The following is a 17,270-nucleotide window of genomic DNA, read 5'->3' as shown; positions in this document are numbered from 1 at the left end:
TAAATAAAACCAAACCTAAAGTTTGACGCCACAACCTGCCTGAAAATCCATCATCCGTGTGCCGTGATGACTTCGCTGCAGCATAGACAGAATTGGTCTTGTTTTAAGAAGTAATGTCGCTAGGAAAGAAAGGTTTTCGTTGTGGCCAGGCTTCTCACAGTTTGGATGACGATCCTGTAAAACGGAAAGCAAAGTCGTAGCAGTTGGCTTCCTGTTAGGATCAGAATACTTTTGTTTTCTTGTCTTGTTGGTTAGTGTGTGTGTGTGTGTGTGTGTGTAAACTGGTAAATGGTTCTGTCTCTACTCGTGTTGTTTCCTCAGTTTCTTGTGTTGCTGGAGGTTTGTTTTTGTTTTTTCTCGGTATGTTGTTTTCTTTCTAAAATTAATTTAAATCTAGCATGTGGACTCTGACGACCTTCAGCAGAAGGATGTGGTGTGTTGTGTAAAATAAAACATTTACTGTCCACACTGGTGTGTGTGTCTGTGTGTGATGTCTTAATATCATGAATGTATCATAAATGATCAAACTGCTTGCTCCCACCTGTTCTCTGGACAAGAAGCCCAGAATTGCTATAATTAGAACCAGATGTTTATTACTCAGAAGTCACATGACATTTGATAAAGATTTAAACAGTAACTAGAGATGAAAGACCATCTCTACCAGCACAACACAAAGACCTGAAGTTGAAGGCAGAAGCTAATTCACTGTTGTGAACAAGTATTCTTATTGATTTTTAAACATTTCAGATCAGGCAAATTTTATTATTCAAGGGCATCCAAGTAAATACAAACGGCAGATTTTAAAACTATTATTTCATTTGTGAAATCAAACAAGTTCTGTACAAACATACCAGGTCATATGTGGAAAAGTAGGTAACCCTCTAGATCAAAAAACAAAAACAAAGTTTCAGTGCGTTTTTGAAAAACTGATCAATCAGAAATGAGCTCATTAACCACATCTTTGGAAATCTCCGTTCAGTTTTGCCAATTCACGCCTGATTGCGTTTTTTTGGTATTCATTTTGCACAACGTATGCCACGTTATTGATAGGTATATTATTATTATTTTTATTGTATTCTATTTTATTCTATTCTTGTGCACTCTTTTTTCTTCTTTTCATCTTGCTGCTGTGAGCATGCTCATGATAAAAGAATTTCCCTCAAGATAAATAAAGTGGGCTAAAAAAGCCATTGTCATCCGTTTGCCTTTTCTGCGTCACACACACACACGGCAGGTGGAACCAAACTTATCAAACATACCATATATATTTGATGTTTTCAGTAAGTATCTACAATGTAGAAAGTAGTAAAAATAAAGAAAAAGCATTAAAAGAGAAGGTGTGTCCAAACATTTGACTGGTGGTGGTGGTGGTGGTGGTGGTGGTGTGTGTGTGTGTGTGTGTGTGTGTGTGTGTGTGTGAGAGAGAGAGAGAGAATTGTGAAGATAAAGGACCGAGGCACGTCCTTTATCTGTGCGCTTTTTACGGTCCAGTTTTCCGGCTGCACTCCCAGCTCAGAACCACACACTGCTCTCCTCTCTGGCCTCGGAAACAACCTCAGAAGGGGGAGACACTGGATGGAGGCCAGGTGTGTGGGTCAAGCTGCCCTGACACCAAACTTCTCACCCACTCCTCCGTCCCTCACTTGCAGCTGAGCAAATGACCAAATAAGCTGCATCTGGAGTGAATGGAAATGGATGTGGGCCAGCCTACATAAATAACTTCAAGAAGACATCAAAAAACTCACCAAGGAGGTCACAAAAGGAGGCTGGGGCAAACAATGGGAAGAAACCAACCATCCTAGTACTGATTATCCTGCAGGGACGTCTCATGGGAGTCTGGGGTAGTTTAAACACATCACCAAACGATCACAGGGAAACACCAGGGACACTTTTTAAAAATATTTCTTTTTAGCTTTTATTATTCTCGTCATCATCACATGGGCATTGTACAGTAAATTTGGAGCAGTGTATGTTTCAACTAGTGGATTAGCATAGACACACATTCTTAAGGTCTTTCCCTCATCATTCATTCCACAGAATCAAATAGAAAATATAATAAGATAGCAAGTATACTAAAAAGTACAGATTTATTCTGATTTTATTGTTTGTTTCTTACTGGCACAAATGTTCCTCCATACATAAGGCTCAGCTCCTCCATGGAGGGAAGAGTGCACATTGCTGTGACATAAAGAATAACTAAAGGAGTCTTTGGGCCACATTAAGAAAAAATATCGATAATTTTTAGAATAAAGTCGAAACTTTGAGATTAAAGTCGTAATTTTATTTCAAAAAGAAGTTTGAAACGTTGAAGTAGTTGTTTCAAGACAAACTGCCACAGCTGCTCTGACTTGGCGAAATCATTCTTCAGAGTCTGTTTTAGTGACAAGGACACGTGAACACAGTGATAAACACAGATACGTTAAAAAGAGCTGCATCCAGAGCTGCATCTGGTCAGAAGGAAAAACACAAACTTGGAAGAGTTGATTTGTATAAAATGTCTAGTAGTGTTCGGGTCGTGATCTTATAGAGATGATGGAGCCAAGTAAGTATTTGGAAGTTCCATAACTTTCCAAAAGCTCATCCCCATTAACTGGTAAAAATAAATGTATACACACATAATTAGGTAGTCTATTTAAATAGCCCCCGGGTAGTAGTGTGGAAACTCCGGAGGATGACGACATCTAAGACTACATAAGCTGAAAGTGAAAGTAAAGATGCCAGAATGGATCAGCACCTCTCCAAGGCGAGGTAGGCTGCAGAGAGCATTCTGCATTCTAAATGTGTGTTCACTGTGTGTCGCTGAAATGTGCCGTCTTTAGCTTTTCTGAGAAATCGCTTTTGCATGTCTTAGTTGGACTGTGGTGACAGAGGACAGAAATGTGCTTGATCTGTGGTACAGAGGTGCTGTCAAGTTATCTTGTGCTCAGCGTGACGGACCAAAGTAATGTGGAATTTGCGCAAAGGGGAGACTCAGACATACAATGTGTGCGCTGTCAGCAGACCATACCTGTGTTCAAGGTCAGCTGTTTCTCATGTATGACACACACACACGGGAGCGCGAGGAGCAGGGGAGCAGGAGGGACTGCGGTAAAGTGAGCCGTCATTTGTGAGCCGCGGTCAAGCCAGCCGCCTCCTATCCGCCGCATAAATTTCCTTGCGCTTTTACACCAGTCTTTACGGTAGCGCCTTTTCGCTTTATATCCTGATTGAAAGCCTAGACTCGCGCACACATGCACGCGCGTGAACAGTCACACGCACGCGCGCACACAAATTACAATGGAACAGCCCAATACAGCCATCGTGACAGTCTGGTTGCATATTCAAAAATTCATTAAAAATCATTCTTAAAAGTTGATGCCAAGCTTTCAACACAATCCTCTTCTCGGACACCTACTTTACCTCTGGGCCAGTTTTTACCCAGATTTACTGTAATATTACTCAGAAATCACAGTAAACTCATATTCAGTGCAATACAGTCAATACACTACAATTATGTTTATTTCAAAAATTCATTAAAAATCATCCTGGGTAGTTGATGTCCAACTTTCAACACATCCCCCCTCTGGGACACCTACTGTACCTGTGTGCCAATTTTCATCCAGATTTACTGTAGAATTCCTCAGAAATTAAAGGGTACTTGTATTCAATGCAATACAGTCAATACAATAGAATTATGTCAATTTTCAGAAATTCATTAAAAATCATCCTGAGTAGTTGATGTCCAACTTTCAACACATCCCCCCTCTGGGACACCTACTGTACCTGTGTGCCAAGTTTCATCCAGATTTACTGTAGAATTCCTCAGAAATTAATGGAAACATTTATTCAATCTAATAGAGCCAATGCACTACAATTGCGTCAATTTTCAGAAATTCATTAAAAATCATCCTGAGTAGTTGATGTACAACTTTCAACACATCCCCCCTCTGGGACACCTACTGTACCTGTGTGCCAGGTTTCAGCCAGATTTACTGTAGAATTCCTCAGAAATTAAAGGAAACTTATATTCAATTCAATACAGTCAATACAATAGAATTATGTCAATTTTCCAAAATTCATTAAAAATCATCCTGAGTAGTTGATGTACAACTTTCAACACATCCCCCCTCTGGGACACCTACTGTACCTGTGTGCCAGGTTTCAGCCAGATTTACTGTAGAATTCCTCAGAAATTAATGGGTACTTGTATCCAATGCAGTCGGCCAATACAGTAGAATTATGTCAATTTTCAAAAATTCATTAAAAATCATCCTGAGTAGTTGATGTACAACTTTCAACACATCCCCCCTCTGGGACACCTACTGTACCTGTGTGCCAGGTTTCAGCCCGATTTACTGTAGAATTCCTCAGAAATTAAAGGAAACTTATATTCAATTCAATACAGTCAATACAATAGAATTATGTCAATTTTCAAAAATTCATTAAAAATCATCCTGAGTAGTTGATGTACAACTTTCAACACATCCCTCCTCTAGGACACCTACTGTACCTGTGTGCCAGGTTTCAGCCAGATTTACTGTAGAATTCCTCAGAAATTAAAGGGTACTTGTATCCAATGCAGTCGGCCAATACAGTAGAATTATGTCAATTTTCAAAAATTCATTAAAAATCATCCTGAGTAGTTGATGTACAACTTTCAACACATCCCCCCTCTGGGACACCTACTGTACCTGTGTGCCAAGTTTCATCCAGATTTACTGTAGAATTCCTCAGAAATGAATGGAAACATTTATTCAATTCAATACAGCCAATACACTACAATTATGGAAATTTCAAAAATTCATTAAAAATCACCCATAATAGTTGAGGTCCAACTTTCAACACTTTCTTACTCTGGGCGTCCTACCGTACCTCTGGGCCAAGTTACATCTCAATTCACTGTAATCTTTATCAAAAATTGAAAGAACAATTATATGTCAATGCTGGATGTGTGTCCTTTCAAAGTGACACTAAATAACAGAACTCAGGCACATCAGGGAATAATCCAAAAGGCGGATTTATTAAACGAAAACAACATACAAAATATCTCTAACCCATACTACATAACCTAAAAAGAAACAAAGGGACACTTAGAAGCACAAGGAAACAATACTGAAAGGGCAAGAGACACAGTCCAAACACAATCCACAACTAAAATGCCAAAAGAACAAGTCATCCCACATAGCAGACGGGTCTTGCCTGGATCTGGTGTCAAGCCGGCACTGCTGGCTGACTTCTGGCATGGTAAGATGGCACTGTTTATGTGATGGCATGCCAACATTTGGCCTGATTGGGTGAATGTGACATGTTGTATAGAGCACTTTGAGTAATATGGGTGAGTAAAAAAGTGCTGTATAAGAATCAGTCCATTCACTGTCTGAACAGAGTTTCGTCATGTTACTTTTGCACTATTATGTTCCAGCACATGTTGTTATTACATGGCTTACATGGCTAAGGTACACATTAGGCTGACATCTGGGGCCAGAGCTGAAACTGTTCTGGGCCAGCACAGGGCCAGCAGTGTGTCTGCAACTGGCCTTGTGCTGGCTCATGTGTGGGCCACCTCTGGTAAACCAGATCTGGGCCACCATAGGGCCGTCATTCTTTGCGGTACGCAGGCCATGTGTAAGCACATTGTGTGGGACAGATCCAGGCCATACCAATTTTGCTATGTGGGAGGAATTATGTAAAAATAGAAACATCATAAAAATGAAAATGAACATAAAGTAAAATGTACTGAAAAGAACATCAGCATGGCTATCATTATTTGCTTGGAAAGTCTAAAGTTCCATGGCTTTGAACAGCCAGAGAACGCAATGCCCAGCTTAGAATGACTAAAAGTAACTTCTTTTAACATTCTGTCATTCTGCTTCTATATCAAAAATCCACTAAAAATAGTCATTTGAAAAAAAATATTCGCCACTTTTCATCAGTTTGGGTTCCTCTGTTTATAGCAATTTTTAGAAAAGAACCCAATACCTTTGTCACTATACAGTTGTACAGTGAGATACAGAGCATCTCCTACTCATTGCAAACATGCTGGGAGGGTGGCTCTATCCGCCTTAGTGCAGCTGCTGTACCATACTGTGATGCAGTAAGTTAGTAGGCTCTCAATGGGCGAGTGGTGGAAGGGTGAGCTGTAGTCCACAAAGAGCATTCTGGCGTAGCTCTGCCGCTGTTCTAGGTGACTCAGCACCGAGTGGAGGGTGATGGCATCTTCTGTGAATCTGTTTGCACGGTATGCAAACTGGTGGGGGTCGAATTCTGGGGGGAGGTAATCCTTGGTGTGCTGAAGGACTAGTTTCATGATTACCGGTGTGAGGGCCACAGGGCAATAATAGTTCAGGCTGGTGATGGGAGACTTCTTTGGTACTAGGATGATTGTGGCTGATTTTAGACAGGATGGGATGGCTGCTTCATCCAGTGAGAGGTTGAAGATTCTGGTGGAGATGAGGGTGAGCTGGTGGGCACATGGTCTTAGCACTTTACCACGTATTCCGTCTGGACGCCTTCCTGGGGTTCACTGCTAGGAACACTCATCTGACATCGTGCTCCGTTACAGTGAATGGAGCGGTGCAGGAACCAGGTGAGGATGAGGATGGGAGCAGGGCTGAGGCAGATGAATGCTGCTGTTGTGGTGTTTCAAAGCGGGCAAAGAAGCTGTTTATGTCCTCTGCTAGCTGCACACTCAGGTTTTCTGTTTTCACAGTTCTGCCTCTGTGGTTTATGATGTCTATTATTCCATGCCATGTGTTGTTGCTGGACAGGTGGGACCACTTTTCAGGTCAGCTCGAGCAGACCTGTACAGAGCTCTGTCAACAGACCTACAGGGAGTGCAGAATTATTAGGCAAGTTGTATTTTTGAGGAATAATTTTATTATTGAACAACAACCATGTTCTCAATGAACCCAAAAGACTCATTAATATCAAAGCTGAATGTTTTTGGAAGTAGTTTTTTTTTTAGTTTTTTTTTTTTAGTTATTTTAGGGGGATATCTGTGTGTGCAGGTGACTATTACTGTGCATAATTATTAGGCAACTTCACAAAAAACAAATATATACATTATATATAAATTATTTATTTTTACCAGTGAAACCAATATAACATCTCCACATTCACAAATATACATCTCAGAATCAGAATCAGAATCGTGTTTATTGGCCAAGTACAGTGGGGCAAAAAAGTATTTAGTCAGCCACCGATTGTGCAAGTTCCCCCACCTAAAATGATGACAGAGGTCAGTAATTTGCACCAGAGGTACACTTCAACTGTGAGAGACAGAATGTGAAAAAAAAATCCATGAATCCACATGGTAGGATTTGTAAAGAATTTATTCGTAAATCAGGGTGGAAAATAAGTATTTGGTCAATAACAAAAATACAACTCAATACTTTGTAACATAACCTTTGTTGGCAATAACAGAGGTCAAACGTTTACTATAGGTCTTTACCAGGTTTGCACACACAGTAGCTGGTATTTTGGCCCATTCCTCCATGCAGATCTTCTCGAGAGCAGTGATGTTTTGGGGCTGTCGCCGAGCAACACAGACTTTCAACTCCCGCCACAGATTTTCTATGGGGTTGAGGTCTGGAGACTGGCTAGGCCACTCCAGGACTTTCAAATGCTTCTTACGGAGCCACTCCTTTGTTGCCTGGGCGGTGTGTTTTGGATCATTGTCATGTTGGAAGACCCAGCCTCGTTTCATCTTCAAAGTTCTCACTGATGGAAGGAGGTTTTGGCTCAAAATCTCACGATACATGGCCCCATTCATTCTGTCCTTAACACGGATCAGTCGTCCTGTCCCCTTGGCAGAAAAACAGCCCCGTAGCATGATGTTTCCACCCCCATGCTTCACAGTAGGTATGGTGTTCTTGGGATGCAACTCAGTATTCTTCTTCCTCCAAACACGACGAGTTGAGTTTATACCAAAAAGTTCTACTTTGGTTTCATCTGACCACATGACATTCTCCCAATCCTCTGCTGTATCATCCATGTGCTCTCTGGCAAACTTCAGACGGGCCTGGACATGCACTGGCTTCAGCAGCGGAACACGTCTGGCACTGCGGGATTTGATTCCCTGCCGTTGTAGTGTGTTACTGATGGTGACCTTTGTTACTTTGGTCCCAGCTCTCTGCAGGTCATTCACCAGGTCCCCCCGTGTGGTTCTGGGATCTTTGCTCACCGTTCTCATGATCATTTTGACCCCACGGGATGAGATCTTGCGTGGAGCCCCAGATCGAGGGAGATTATCAGTGGTCTTGTATGTCTTCCATTTTCTGATGATTGCTCCCACAGTTGATTTTTTCACACCAAGCTGCTTGCCTATTGTAGATTCACTCTTCCCAGTCTGGTGCAGGTCTACAATACTTTTCCTGGTGTCCTTCGAGAGCTCTTTGGTCTTGGCCATGGCGGAGTTTGGAGTCTGACTGTTTGAGGCTGTGGACAGGTGTCTTTTATACAGATGATGAGTTCAAACAGGTGCCATTCATACAGGTAACGAGTGGGGGACAGAAAAGCTTCTTACAGAAGACGTTACAGGTCTGTGAGAGCCAGAGATTTTCCTTGTTTGAGGTGACCAAATACTTATTTTCCACCCTGATTTACGAATAAATTCTTTACAAATCCTACCATGTGAATTCATGGATTTTTTTTTCACATTCTGTCTCTCACAGTTGAAGTGTACCTCTGGTGCAAATTACTGACCTCTGTCATCATTTTAGGTGGGGGAACTTGCACAATCGGTGGCTGACTAAATACTTTTTTGCCCCACTGTATATGTGCAGACACATACAGGGAATTTGGTTCCGGTAGATGGTGGCTCTCAAGCACAGCAATGTAAATCTCACACACACACACACACACACACACACACACACACACACACACACACACACACACACACACACACACACACACACAAGTGTCTATATATACACATTACACATACATACACAAAGCTATGTAAACCAACTATAAATAACGAATCTAACCTTATATACATAAAATACAGAAATGAATGAGGTGGAATGAATACTACAAAATGTACATAAGGTGCAGTTGCAGTCTGGCAGTGGGAGCAGTGTGACAGGTCAACTGTTAAGAAGGGAGATGGCGAGGGGAAAGAAACTGTTCCTGTGTCGGGTGGTCCTGGTCTGCAGGCTTCTGTACCGTCTGCCAGAGGGCAGCAGATCAAAAAGTCTGTGTGCAGGGTGTGAGGGGTCTGCGATGATTTTCCCTGCCCGTTTCCTGGTTCTTGAGAGGTACAGATCCTGGATGGAGGGCAGGGGGGGCGCTGATGATCCTTTCTGCTGCCCGTACAGTCCGCTGCAGTCTGCTCCTGTCCTGTTTAGTGGCTGCTCCATACCAGACTGTGATGGAGGAGCACAGGACAGACTCAATGACCGCAGTGTAGAACTGGATCAGCAGCTCCTGTGGAAGACTGTACTTCCCCAGTTGTCTCAGGAAGTACATCCTCTGCTGGGTCTTTTGGGTCTTCTTTATGGGGCGATCGTGGCTCAAGAGTTGGGAGTTCGTCTTGTAATCGGAAGGTTGCCGGTTCGAGCCCTGGCTTGGACAGTCTCGGTCGTTGTGTCCTTGGGCAAGACACTTCACCCGTTGCCTACTGGTGGTGGTCAGAGGGCCCGGTGGCGCCAGTGTCCGGCAGCCTCGCCTCTGTCAGTGCGCCCCAGGGTGGCTGTGGCTACAATGTAGCTGCCATCACCAGTGTGTGAATGTGTGTGTGAATGGGTGGATGACTGGATATGTAAAGCGCTTTGGGGTCCTTAGGGACTAGTAAGGCGCTATATAAATACAGGCCATTTACCATTTACCATCCTCTGCTGGGTCTTTTTGAGGATGGAGTTGATGTTGGTCTCCCACTTCAGGTCCTGGGAGATGGTTGTACCCAGGAACTTGAAGATCTTCACAGTCGACACAGGGCTGTCTGATATGGTGAGGGGGAGCAGAGTTGAGGGATGTCTCCTGAAGTCCACTGTCATCTCTACAGTCTTAAGAGTGTTCAGCTCCAGATTGTGCTGACTGCACCAGAGTACCAGCCGCTCAACTTCCTGCCGGTATGCAGACTCATCACCATCTTGAATGAGGCCAATGACAGTGGTGTCATCTGCAAACTTTAGGAGTTTGACAGCAGAGTTATTGGAGGTGCAGTCGTTAGTGTAGAGGGAGAACAGTAGTGGTGAGAGGACACATCCTTGAGGGCACCAATACTGAGGGACCGGGTTTCAGAGGTGATCTCCCCCAGCCTCACTTGTTGCTTTCTGTCTGTCAGGAAGCTGGTGATCCACTGACAGGTAGCTGGTGACACGCTGAGCTGGGAGAGTTTGGAGGAAAGAAGTTCAGGCACAATGGTGTTAAAAGCCGAACTAAAGTCCACAAACAGGACCCTGGCATAAGTTCCCGGGCAGTCAAGGTGTTGCAGGATGTAATGCAGCCCCGTGTTCACTGCATCATCCACTGACCTGTTTGCCCGGTAGGCAAACTGCAGAGGGTCCAGCTGGTGGCCTGTAATGTCTTTCAGATGGGCTAACACCAGTCGTTCGAAGGATTTCATGACCACAGACGTCAAGGCGACAGGTCTGTAGTCATCCAGTCCTGTGATGGTGGGTTTCTTGGGAACAGGGATGATGGTGGAGCGTTTGAAGCAGGAGGGAACTTCACACAGCTCCAGGGATCTGTTGAAGATGCGAGTAAAGATGGGAGCCAGCTGTTCAGCACAGGTTTTGAGGCAGGAGGGTGAGACGCCATCTGGTCCGGGGGCTTTCCTGGGCTTCTGTTTCTGGAATAGTCGGCTCACATCCTGAGTGTGTATTCTTAGTTTCAGGGAGGAGGAAAGGGGGGTGAGAGGTGTGGTGGAGGTCGTTGAGTCTGGGTTGGAGAGGGTGGTGGTGGTCGTTGAGTCTGGATTGGGGAGGGTGGGGGTGGTCGTTGAGTCTTGATTGGGGAGGGGCAGGGTGAAGGGGGGAGAGGTGGAAGGTGTGTTGGGGGTCAATGTCTGAAGCAATGTCCCTGGGGAGGGGAGGGTGGGGCATGGGAGTCTGTCCGTCTCAAACCTGCAGTAGAAAGTGTTTAACTCGTTGGCCAGGTCTTTGTTTGCTTCAATAGTGGGTGGGGGGCGTCTGTAGCTGGTGATTTCCTGCAGGCCCCTCCACACTGACGCAGGGTCGTTGGCTGAGAGCCGTTCTTCCAGCTTCTGGGAGTAGATCCTTTTAGCTGCTTTGATCTCCTTGGTCAGTGTGTTCCTGGCTTGCTTGTACAGGACCCTGTCACCACTTCTGTAAGCGTCCTCCTTGGCCTTGCGAAGATGTTGGAGTTTAGGAGTGAACCATGGTTTATTGTTGTTGTATGTGCAAAAGGTCTTTGTTGGCACACACACGTCTTCACAGAAACTGATGTATGATGTCACAGTGTCCGTGAGCTCATCTAGGTTCTCAGATGCAGCTTCAAAAACAGTCCAATCAGTGGAGTCAAAACAGTCCTGCAGTTCCTGCTTTGCTGCGTTAGTCCACTTCTTCACAGTTTTGACTACAGGCTTGGCATGTTTGAGTTTTTGCCTATAAACTGGAATAAGATGGACCATGCAGTGATCAGAATGTCCCAAAGCTGCCCGGGGCACAGAGCGATAGGCATCTTTTAGAGTGGTGTAGCAGTGATCCAGTATGATGTTGTCCCTGGTGGGGCAGTCTATATGCTGTCTGTATTTAGGGAGTTCGTAGTTTAGGTTTGCTCTGTTAAAATCCCCAAGAATAATTGTAAAGGAATCCGGGAATTTCCTCTCCAGGGTAGTAATCTGGTCAGCCAGCTCGCACAGTGCGTTGTTCGTGTTGGCCTGTGGAGGGATGTAAACTCCGACCAGCATGAAGGAAGAAAACTCCCGCGGTGAATAAAAAGGTTTACAGTTGATGAGAAAACTTTCCAAGTGTGGGCTGCAGTGTTTCTGTAACACTGTGACATCAGTACACCAACCTTCATTAATGTAGAAGCAGACTCCACCACCCTTTGTTTTCCCTGAGAGCTCTGTTTCGCGGTCCGCCCGGTGAAGTTGGAAGCCCGGCAGATTTAAGACAGCGTCTGGGACTCGCTCACTGAGCCAGGTTTCAGTGAAGCACAGGGCAGCAGAGCGTGCAAAGTCCTTGTTAGTCCGGTTTAAGAGCAGTAATTCGTCGACTTTGTTTGGAAGAGAGCGGAGATTCGCGAGGTGAATGGAGGGGAGTGCCGTGCGGAATCCTCGCCGACATTCAAAAACAAAACAACAACAAATCAGCGACCAATATAGCCACCTTTCTTTGCAAGGACACTCAAAAGCCTGCCATCCATGGATTCTGTCAGTGTTTTGATCTGTTCACCATCAACATTGCGTGCAGCAGCAACCACAGCCTCCCAGACACTGTTCAGAGAGGTGTACTGTTTTCCCTCCTTGTAAATCTCACATTTGATGATGGACCACAGGTTCTCAATGGGGTTCAGATCAGGTGAACAAGGAGGCCATGTCATTAGTTTTTCTTCTTTTATACCCTTTCTTGCCAGCCACGCTGTGGAGTACTTGGACGCGTGTGATGGAGCATTGTCCTGCATGAAAATCATGTTTTTCTTGAAGGATGCAGACTTCTTCCTGTACCACTGCTTGAAGAAGGTGTCTTCGAGAAACTGGCAGTAGGACTGGGAGTTGAGCTTGACTCCATCCTCAACCCGAAAAGGCCCCACAAGCTCATCTTTAATGATACCAGCCCAAACCAGTACTCCACCTCCACCTTGCTGGCGTCTGAGTCAGACTGGAGCTATCTGCCCTTTACCAATCCAGCCACGGGCTCATCCATCTGGCCCATCAAGACTCACTCTCATTTCATCAGTCCATAAAACCTTAGAAAAATCAGTCTTGAGATATTTCTTGGCCCAGTCTTGACGTTTCAGCTTGTGTGTCTTGTTCAGTGGTGGTCGTCTTTCAGCCTTTCTTGCACTGAACATAAGTTCCCTGCAATTTCTGAAGAATATTACAGTAAATCTGGCTGAAACTTGGCCCAGACGTACAGCAGGTTTCCTGGAGGAGGGATGTGTTGAAAGTTGTACATCAACTACTCAGGATGATTTTTAATGAATTTTTGAACATTGACATAATTAAATTGTATTGGCTGACTGCATTGGATACAAGTACCCTTTAATTTCTGAGGAATTCTACAGTAAATCTGGCTGAAACCTGGCACACAGGTACAGTAGGTGTCCCAGAGGGGGGATGTGTTGAAAGTTGTACATCAACTACTCAGGATGATTTTTAATGAATTTCTGAAAATTGACATAATTCTATTGTATTGACTGTATTGAATTGAATATAAGTTTCCTTTAATTTCTGAGGAATTCTACAGTAAATCTGGATGAAAATTGGCACACAGGTACAGTAGGTGTCCCAGAGGGGGGATGTGTTGAAAGTTGTACATCAACTACTCAGGATGATTTTTCATGAATTTTTGAAAATTGACATAATTGTAGTGTATTGGCCGACTGCATTGAATACAAGTACCCTTTAATTTCTGAGGAATTCTACAGTAAATCTGGATGAAACTTGGCACACAGGTACAGTAGGTGTCCCAGAGGGGGGATGTGTTGAAAGTTGTACATCAACTACTCAGGATGATTTTTCATGAATTTTTGAAAATTGACATAATTAAATTGTATTGGCTGACTGCATTGGATACAAGTACCCTTTAATTTCTGAGGAATTCTACAGTAAATCTGGCTGAAACCTGGCACACAGGTACAGTAGGTGTCCCAGAGGGGGGATGTGTTGAAAGTTGTACATCAACTACTCAGGATGATTTTTCATGAATTTTTGAAAATTGACATAATTCTATTGTATTGACTGTATTGAATTGAATAAAGTACCCTTTAATTTCTGAGGAATTCTACAGTAAATCTGGATGAAACTTGGCACACAGGTACAGTAGGTGTCCCAGAGGGGGGATGTGTTGAAAGTTGTACATCAACTACTCAGGATGATTTTTAATGAATTTTTGAAAATTGACATAATTCTATTGTATTGACTGTATTGAATTGAATAAAGTACCCTTTAATTTCTGAGGAATTCTACAGTAAATTTGGATGAAACTTGGCACACAGGTACAGTAGGTGTCCCAGAGGGGAGATGTGTTGAAAGTTGGACATCAACTACTCAGGATGATTTTTAATGAATTTTTGAAAATTGACATAATTAAATTGTATTGGCTGACTGCATTGGATACAAGTACCCATTAATTTCTGAGGAATTCTACAGTAAATCTGGCTGAAACCTGGCACACAGGTACAGTAGGTGTCCCAGAGGAGGGATGTGTTGAAAGTTGTACATCAACTACTCAGGATGATTTTTCATGAATTTTTGAAAATTGACATAATTGTAGTGTATTGGCCGACTGCATTGAATACAAGTACCCTTTAATTTCTGAGGAATTCTACAGTAAATCTGGCTGAAACCTGGCACACAGGTACAGTAGGTGTCCCAGAGGAGGGATGTGTTGAAAGTTGTACATCAACTACTCAGGATGATTTTTAATGAATTTCTGACATTTCCATAATTGTATTGACTGTATCGGGCCGTTACATTGTTATTTGTGCGCGCGCATGCGCGCGCGAACACGTGTGCGCGGGTATAGGCTTTCAATCGGCACATAAAGCGAAAAGGCGCTACCGTAAAGACTGGTGTAAAAGCGCAAGGAAATTTATGCGGCGGATAGGAGGCGGCTGGCTTGACCGCGGCTCACAAATGACGGCTCACTTTACCGCGGTCAGGAGGGGAAGGGGTAAATCCCGTTGCCGTTCACCGTCAATGATAGAAAACACGTAGAAAGGATATCGGTGGGTATCATAGTGGGTATCATAACTACCAGCATGATTATCGCTTCCCACGTGACGCACATACGTGGTGAACTTTGTCACCAGCATTCATGCTTCTGCTGCATGTTTCCCGTGTTCGAACAATCAGTTTGGGGTCATATCCAAGCGGTTAAAGCAGTAAAATCCTGGCACCTCAGCCCCGTTTGTGCCGCGAGTTTCCCCACGTCCTTTCCATTCTTGTTGTTTCGGTGGTCTCCCTGGAGGAATTTGCTGGCCGCTTTGAGTCCTCATGTCAAGACAATGATTAACAATCACTCAGTGATACATTAAATACGAGCAGGGAAAAGTACTTTGCTCTTGTTGCCGAAACTTGGTCATCAGCCAAATTGGTGGCATTGGTGGTGAAACTGGGTGCGATGGAGTTTGTCAAACGCATATCAACTGATTAGCTGCAGTCCCTTTGGCAATGAGAGTTGCGGCCAGGAGCTCAAATTGCTAGGAACAGTAATAAAAACATATTCTTAGTGACCAAACAGGATTGGGTTGATTACAGTGTTGCACACAGAACAGGTATGATAACACAGAACAAACAATTGCGTTATTATTTATAATAATATTTATTTAACAGCTGATTTTTTTCCCTTTGTGAATGGAAATGATCTTTAGACAGATATCTGGCATGTCCAGGGTAACGTCCCCCCTCCTTTCGTTATGGTGCGGTCTGTGTCACACAGCACACAGTTTTTCTTCCTGTTGCAGCCTTGTAGGAACTGACTACTGCTGTTTACAGAGTGCTCTGCTGTAATTAACGTGCTAAGCATTTGAAGGAAGGCTCCTCGACTACTCTGCGTATATTCAATTATCTGTAGAAAAGCACAGTGAAGACCATTTTTAGTTATCAGCAAAAGGTCAAAATTCACCATATAGTAGAGCTGCAGGCTATGCTGGTGGGGAGGAAAAGGGATTTTTAAGATTTCAGTCATTGCTTCTGAAATTTTTTTAAACGCCGTAACCAAGTAAGAAATTTCAAAATAAAGTACAGCTGTTGTGAAACAAGGTTTAATTTTAATATTCTGTCCCAAGTAAATTTTATGTAGGTGTAAATGAGGATTCTTCAGCTGATCTTTGCTTGTTTAAGAACAAAAGTTTATGTGATGATCGTTTAAAACCCCTCAAACCAAAGTTGGGACTGATCTTTGCCAGTTACCGATCTGATTTACACAACAGAACAAGGAAAAAAATGTTTAAACTGAGACATTTCACTCATTTTATTTATATAGAAAAAAGAGCTCATTTGGAAATCGATAACTACAGCGTGTCTCAAAATTGTTTGGACAGTGTCACATTTACCAGAGTATAGCATCTGCTCCTCTTGTAACAACAGGCTGGGAACAGAGGAAGCAGATGCTGGAGATGAATGTTTGAGGAGTCCTGGAGGATTCTAGCTGCTCAGGAGTCCTGGGTCTGCTTTTATACATTTTTGGTTTTATGACGCTTCAAATGTTTTGAGGTGGTAAAAAGTCTGGACTGCAGACAGGCTGTTCTTCTACTATGATGTCATGCTGCTGTAACAGATGCAGTGTGTGTGGTCTAGCATTATCTTGCTGAAATATTCAAAGCCTTCCCAGGCGTCACTGGATGGGAGGAGATGTTGTTCTGAAAACCTGCATATATAGCTTTCAGCATTTGTTCATTTATAAGGAACCCCATTAGCTTCCACAACAGTGGTTGCCAGTCTTCCTGGGGCCCAAGCCATGAAATAGAATCAAATAAAATATTAAGCAAAACAGTGGATGCAAAATATCCACATAATTTGGCTCTTACATCCACAGTGAGGTTTTACAATTTGGAAAATGTGAGCATATAAATATTAATAACTCTGAGACAAAATACACAAATTTCTATTACAAATCACATCTCCCTCTTACAATATTTACAACAATTAAAAGCTGCCTAAATAGGCTTTTAAGTGCCATCCATCCATCCATTCACTTCCACTTATCCTTTTCAGGGTCGCGGGGGGCGCTGGAGCCTATCCCAGCTGTCATAGGGCGAGAGGCGGGGTACACCCTGGATAGGTCGCCAGTCTGTCGCAGGGCTTTTAAGTGATTTTTGAAATTATGAATAGAAGCTAATTCTCTAATTGCATTAAATATAACAGAGTTTTTCAAAAAGTTGCTTTTAACTCGAGGAATTACTAAATTGCGGTTTGTTAATAATCAGTATGATTATGTATTTTATCTGGATGCTGCAACTGAGCAGAAAAAAATGTGGTGTGTTTAACAGTATTGCTTTCTTTAAAAATACAACTAAGCCACAGTATAATTTAGCTTGTACAGGAAGCCAGGAAAGTTTATCATGCATTTTATTTGATATTTGTATAGTATGAACACCTTAACACTAATCTGGTCGCCTTGTTCTCGACTAACTGAAGTCTGTTCAGATCTGTCTTA

General features: G+C 43.2%; 2 protein-coding genes across 2 annotated transcripts in view; one reads left to right on the top strand and one right to left on the bottom strand.

The window, feature by feature from the left end:
- LOC146633052 (uncharacterized) overlaps positions 1–17,270 on the top strand; it is a 200,019-nt gene that overhangs the window by 150,356 nt on the left and 32,393 nt on the right. The window lies entirely within an intron of this gene.
- LOC146633053 (uncharacterized) lies at positions 10,895–12,759 on the bottom strand (the record flags this gene model as incomplete). The annotated part of the gene is made up of 1 exon (XM_085352868.1): positions 10,895–12,759. A coding segment is annotated over exon 1 (960 nt), but the record flags the coding sequence as incomplete, so codon positions are not given.

Source organism: Diplotaxodon limnothrissa, linkage group LG4 (genome assembly GCF_057381915.1).
Source record: "Diplotaxodon limnothrissa isolate DT_005_m linkage group LG4, D_limnothrissa_male_GT1.1, whole genome shotgun sequence".
Taxonomy (NCBI): Eukaryota; Metazoa; Chordata; class Actinopteri; order Cichliformes; family Cichlidae; genus Diplotaxodon; species Diplotaxodon limnothrissa.
The sequence above is the reverse complement of the archived record's forward strand: the minus strand, read 5'-3'. Positions and strand labels throughout refer to the sequence as shown.